The 7,000-nt window shown below is 35.6% G+C and overlaps 1 protein-coding gene across 1 annotated transcript; it reads left to right on the top strand.

The window, feature by feature from the left end:
• On the top strand, positions 4,414-4,911 carry LOC107645053 (uncharacterized mitochondrial protein AtMg00240-like). The gene has a single exon (XM_016349065.1). The coding sequence runs from the start codon at positions 4,414-4,416 to the stop codon at positions 4,909-4,911; it is 498 nt and encodes a 165-aa protein (XP_016204551.1).

The raw sequence follows: 7,000 nt of genomic DNA, 5'->3' as shown, positions 1-7,000 counted from the left end.
CAAGTTTGTGTGGCCAAAAAACTTGTTGCACCAATTTAGTGACTAAAATTTGTAGTTCAATATCTATTTTCAGCCTTTATTTTTACCAAAATTAGAATATTTTAATTGTATCACATTAGAAATCAGATTCATTAGCAAGTTAGTTACACACTTTGCATTTTTGAAAAAGTTTGTTATACAGTTGTTAATAGTGGTGAACGGTTAGTTAGCAGATTTAGTTAAGAAAGTATATATAGTAGATAGAATAATTAGAGTTTTGAGTTTTTACTCTTGTAAGTCTCATTTTTCTTGCCTCAGTCAGAAGTAACTTGCTTTTGACCTAGGGTTTTCCTCTGTAAACTTTTCTCTGTTCTTGAACCTTCCCTCTCTCTGAACTAACATTTCCACATGGTACGGTGAGCGTGAAAGAGAGAAAGAAGGAATCAACAGCGAAAATTGGAAGGAGCATTGAGCAGAACCAGAATCCTTGAAGATTCAAACCATGGATGGCGACTCAACATCCTCAGGCAACTCAGTATCGTCATTTTCGCCAATTGACGTTCAAACGCTCGCGAATCTGGTGAATCATATCAATATATTGCAAAGTCATAACAGAACAGCGATGAATCCATCTCTGGATCCTACAAGTCCGTATTTCCTTCATCCTGGAGAAAGTCCAGGTACACCATTAATCTCTATAATTCTTGGAACGAACAACTATCATCTTTGGGAAAGAGCGATGTGGCGTGCGTTGAGATCGAAGAACAAAGTAAAATTCATAGATGGCTCAATTGAGAAACCAGAAAGTAGTGATTCTTTGTTTGAAGCATAGGAAAGGTGCAATACCTATGTGATTTCGTGGATAAGCCTATCTTTGAGTTCAGAAATTGCTCAAAGTGTGCTATGGATCGATTCAGCCATGGAACTTTGGAAGGAGCTACAACACAGGTATCAACGAGGTGATATCTTTAGAATTGCTGAGCTAGAAGAAGAGTTATTCACTGTGAAGCAAGGTGATCTCTCGATCACGGGATACTACACGAAATTGAAAAGAATTTGGGAAGAATTGGATAACTATCGCCCAATCCCTCAGTGCTCTCACTGTAGAGGAAGATGCAATTGTGAATACAGCGTGGTTAAAGGATACAAAGAGGATTCTTGTGTCGTGAGGCTCCTAAGGGGGCTGAATGAACAATTCTCCACTGCGAGATCGCAGCTCATGATGACAAAGCCACTGCCAGGTATAGATGAAGCGTTTTCTTTGTTGCTGCAACAAGAAAGGCAACTGAACGCGGTGAGATGGTAGAAGACAGAATTTTAATGGCAAATTCTGGAGGTTTTAGAGGAAGAGGCAGAGGCAGATCAGGAATTGGAAGAGGAAATCCTGGAAGAGGTGGAAGAAACTCAAGGTACTGCACATTCTGTGGCAAGAATGGTCATTTGGTGGATGTTTGTTATAGGAAACATGGATTTCCCCCACACTTGAAAAATGGAGGCAGTGGGAATGCAATTAATAATGTGATAGCTGATGAGAACAGTGATGAAATCAGCAATGAAATCCAAAAGGATAGTGAAGCAAATTCAAAGTTTGATTTTAATTCAGAATAGAGAGAAGCACCAAGTGTCTGTTTGAACCAACAGGATGCACAACCAAGGCATAGCATTAACAAGATCTATACCACAACTCTTCCCTCCAATGAAGGTATTTCATACATCATGTCTCTTTCAGTATTTTCTCCAGGTTCCTGGGTAATTGACTCAGGAGCTACTAATCATGTTGCTTTTTCAACTAAGTCCTTTCAAACTCTTAAAGAAATTAAACCTGTTTTGATAAATATGCCAGATGATTCACACACCAGAGCCAAATTAGCAGGAAAGGTGATGTTTTCAGACCAGTTTTTCTTGAACCATGTGTTTTTCATACCAAACTTCAAGTTTAATCTGATTGCTGTGTCAAAGTTGACTAAAGATTTAAAATGCAAATTGGTTTTTGATGAGGATAATTGTGAAATTCAGGACAAAGCTACCACGAAGATTATTGGTGTAGCTGAACAAAGAATGGGACTCTATGCATTTGAAAGTCTAATTCCTGTTCCAGCTACACATAACAACATTGCGCATGCATCTGCACTCACAACACACATCTCACAACCCTCACAAACTGCTGAAAGCACTCTGTGGCATCTCAGACTTGGGCACCTGCCAAATGAAAGAATAAATGTAATGAAAAGGGACTATGAGTTCCTGAAAAAACACAAATTGTAATAAACCTTGTGATTCATGTCACTATGCCAAACAAAAAAGATTACCATTTTCAATAAGACTTAAAAAATAAAAAAAAAATTGTTTGACATAGTGCACATGGATATATGGGGACCTATAGGTACATCAACTTTGTCAGGTCATAGATATTTTTTGACAGTAGTTGAAGATAAAAGTAGGTTCAGTTGGTTGTTCTTCATGAAAACCAAGAGTGAAACTGGAATTTTAATTCAGAATTTTGTAAACATGATTGAGACACAATTTGATACAAGAATAAAATGCATTAGGTCAGATAATGGACCTGAATTTAAACTTTTAAAATTTTTTGCTTCAAAAGAAATTTTGCATCAAACTTCTTGTGTTGAGACTCCTCAACAAAATGGCATTGTGGAGAGGAAACATCAACATATCTTGACTGTCACAAAAGCTTTGTTGTTTCAGTCTAACTTGCCAAAACGTTTTTGGAATTTTGCAGCAGCACATGCGATTCATTTGATTAATAGGATTCCAAGTGCATTGCTGAAAAACACTTCACCTTATCAAATTTTAAAAGGAAAGTTATCAGACTTGGGTTATTTGAAGGTCTTTGGGTGCTTGGTTTATGCCTCAACGCTGAACGCTCGCAGATCCAAATTGGATGGAAGAGCAAAGAAGTGTGTGTTTCTAGGATATCAAAGTGGAGTTAAGGGTTACATCTTGTATGATTTAAATGAAAGGAAGATATTCTTATCTAGAGACACATACTTCTATGAGCATGAATTTCCCTTTCTATCATATTTCAACAATGGCAATAACCAAGTATCTGACACTATGACACTAACTCCAAAACCAAGTATCATGGTAAATTTTGAGGATCCATTCATTGAGCCCTCACATACACCACAAGCCCCTTTAAACCACTCAAATGGAACATACCTGCATTCATCTAATTCATTCAATGATTCATCACATACATCACATGGCTCTTTAGTTCATTCAACTAGACAAGACCTGCATCTATCAAGTTCTGTGGTACGACCAAAACACAATTATCCATCAGTATCTCATGAAACTATTGGAAATGACAGCTCGATCATATACAATGCACCAGCACAAACACATTAACACCTAGACATTAGACAATCAAATAGGACAAGGAGAAAACCATCATATTTAGCAGACTATCATTGTATGACCACTGCATCGGATACAAATCATAACTACATCAATAATCTTCAATTCAATCCTGGAATTTTACAAGAATTTTATCCTAAAGTTTTTGAAAATTTTTTTGAAGAGTCAACTATTCTCTTTTGTGAGTCACTGTCTCAATTTCATAATATACAAATTCAGCACTCTACAAACCCTCTATTGCCAAATCCCATTAAAGAACCACAATGCTATGCTGAGGCCATCAGTGATCCATGTTGGCAAGCGGCAATTGAGGCTGAACTCTCTGCATTGAAAGAAAATAAGACTTGGACTTTGACTTCTCTACCTAATGGAAAAAAGGCGGTAGGCTGCAAATGGGTGTTCAAGCTCAAAATGAATTCTGATGGCAGCATTGACAGGTATAAAGCCAGATTGGTGGCACATGGCTTTACACAAACTGCTGGTGTTGATTATTTCGAAACCTATAGTCCAGTAGTGAAGATGAGTACATTGCGGATTGTGCTATCCATTGCAGCTGTGCAGAACTGGCACTTACATCAACTAGATGTAAATACGGCCTTCTTACATGGTGATCTTTTGGAGGAAGTTTACATGAAACCTCCACCCGGGTTGAATGTTTCTTCACCAAACATGGTGTGTAGGTTGGACAGATCTCTTTATGGCCTAAAACAGGCAAGCAGGCAGTGGAATTCAAAGTTGTGTGATGCTCTAAGAGCAGTTAGCTTCCAACAATCCAGAAATAATTACAGCCTGTTCACTAAAGATTCAAAAGGAGGATTCACTGTTATTTTAGTTTATGTTAACGATTTGATTGTAACAGGGACAGATTTAAGGGAGATTGAATTCATCAAGCATCACTTGCATGAGCTATTCAGAATCAAGGACCTGTGAGAGCTTAAATTTTTCTTGGGGTTGGAGGTGGCTCGATGCAGGAGGGGCATCACTGTATGTCAGAGAAAATATTGCATCGACCTTCTCAAAGAGTATGGGTTACTCGAAGCCAAAATAGTTTCGACACCTATGGACTACACAGTGCCATTGTCAAAAAATTCTGGAACTCCATTAAGCTCAACTTCGGAATACAGGAAGTTAGTTGGAAAATTGTTGTACTTGACCAACACCAGACCGGAGATTGGATATGCAGTTGGAAAACTCAGTCAATTCTTGGATTGTCCCACAGATAAACACTTTGAAGCTGCCATTAGAGTATTAAGGTATCTCAAGGGAGCACCAGCACTTGGGTTGATGTTTTCAGCTCATTCAGACTTAGAGCCAGCGGGATACTCAGACAGTGATTGGGGGACATGTTCGGATAGTAAAAGATCAATATCTGGGTATTGTTTTTTTTTGGGAACTTCAATTGTATCTTGGAAGAGTAAGAAACAAAATACAGTTGCAAGTTCATCATGCGAAGCAAAGTACAGGATATTAGCAATGGCAACTAGGGAAGCTCAGTGGCTGACCTACATCTTGCAAGACTTGAAAGTGAAGTTGGAGAAGCCAATAGCCATATATTAGCAATCAGCATTACACATTGCAGCAAACCCAGTCTTCCATGAGAGAACAAAGCACATTGAGATGGATTGTCATATAGTGAGAGATAAATGGCAAGAAAAGGTTATCAAATTACTTCCAATCTCCACTGCAAACCAAACTGCAAACATATTTACAAAGACTCTAGCTCCAAGCATTTTTGAGAGATGTCATAGCAAGCTTGGAATGGTTGATTTTGCCAATTCCAGCTTGAGAGGGGCTATCACATGAGAAGTCAGATTAATTAGCAAGTTAGTTACACACTTTGCAGCTTTGAAAAAGTTTGTTCTACAGCTGTTAATAGTGGTGAACGGTTAGTTAGCAGATTTAGTTAAGAAAGTATATATAGTAGATAGAGTAATTAGAGTTTTGAGTTTTTGCTCTTGTAAGTCTCATTTTTCTTGCCTCAATCAGAAGTAACTTACTTTTGACTTAGGACTTTCCTCTATAAACTTTTCTCTGTTCTTGAACCTTCCCTCTCTCTGAACTAACATTTCCACAAATTGCAACAAAGATATACATCGATTTGATATTATGTACATTCTCTTTTTAACATTTCCAATACTCGAATAAAAATTATAACTTAATAAGATTAAAAAAAATAAACGCTAAAGTTTTAAACTGTAAATTGTCTTAAACTCTAAATACACAAATTTTATAAACTTTAAAACTTAAATACTGAAACTTTAACTCCTAAAATTATATAAACCTTAAATCCATAAAGTTTTAAACCTTAAATTAAATTTAAAATCTCTAAAATTTTAAAAATTGAATATAAAATTCTAAATTTTAAATCATAAAATTTTAACTCCTAAATTCTAAATCAATAAACTTTTAAACTTTTAAATCTTAAAATTATAATCCCTATATCTTAAATTATAAATCTAAAATCCTAAATCTATCTCTACCACCCTAAACTCTAAATTCAAAAGATATAAAGACATTACAGACATTTTAATATACATATAAGGTGGAGACTCAATCCTTTTTTGTATGAGACAAATATATGGTAGAGAAATGTTATTTACGCACTAAAATTAATTATTAATGTATTTGTGTATAAATATATGTGTGGTTTAATTTAATTTCAATATGTATTTATATTTTAACATATATTTTATATTAGTGGCTGATTTTGGTAACTAATTTTAATATACACGTAATATAATTCTATATGGTAATAGCAAACAACAGAAAATGTAAGTAACTTTCTTAAAGATAATCCTAACTAACAAGGGCAAATTCAAAATGAAACTACTTTTGTACTCTATGCCTTCTTTTTTCTTTTTTTTTTTAATACTATAAGTAATTGATTAAGATAATTTAAACTGTCCAATGATGATATTACAGCTGCTTATAGCACCCAAATCTTCTATATTTACGTTTTACACTATTCTAACTTATATATCAAAATTAAAAAGTGTCTCTCTTCTTTTTTTTCTTATTAATATTACAAGTAATTGATTAAGATAAATTGACAGAACTACAAAGTGTAATTAATTAGGAGGAAAAAGGAATGATCCTCCAAATTAAAGGGTTGATGCCTTGCCTGATTTCCTTTAATTTTCATCTATAATTGGCTGTTCCATGAAGCCAAACATCTCTCCATAAAACATGGTGACAAGTTCATAGATGGAGTCATAGTAGCAGAGCAATGTAACCAGTGATATAGGCACATTGATGATGAAGAACCCTAGAAATTGACCAGCGACGATGAGCCACAAGAGTGCTTCAAATGCAATCACACCTAAACCGTGGAACAGAATAGTAGTTAGGATGTTGGGTCTGGGTGCCTTTTTTGCAATCTCGTTACAAATTTTAGCCGCCACGTAAATCAAGATAGCTGCCTTGTGTTCTTGAAAAAGATTGTTAGCAGTGGATAAGTCTCCATGCATCATCACAATTGTTGTTAACACCAAATTTACGAGATCATCGTAGACGCTGTTATCGGTCTCGCTCTCCCTCACAACACCGCTGCAGTTATCAATCTCATGCACTATGGTTAGCTATGTTAAAGGAGGAATTTTTCTTAAATAAATTAAAACATCATTAACCTTTTTTTTTTTTTGGAGGA

The sequence above is a fragment of the Arachis ipaensis genome, chromosome B01 (genome assembly GCF_000816755.2).
Source record: "Arachis ipaensis cultivar K30076 chromosome B01, Araip1.1, whole genome shotgun sequence".
Taxonomy (NCBI): domain Eukaryota; kingdom Viridiplantae; phylum Streptophyta; class Magnoliopsida; order Fabales; family Fabaceae; genus Arachis; species Arachis ipaensis.
The sequence above is the reverse complement of the archived record's forward strand: the minus strand, read 5'-3'. Positions and strand labels throughout refer to the sequence as shown.

Excerpts from the sequence above, each read along its gene's own strand:
- LOC107645053 (XM_016349065.1), top strand. The coding sequence starts at position 4,414 with ATGGACTACACAGTGCCATTGTCAAAAAATTCTGGAACTCCATTAAGC.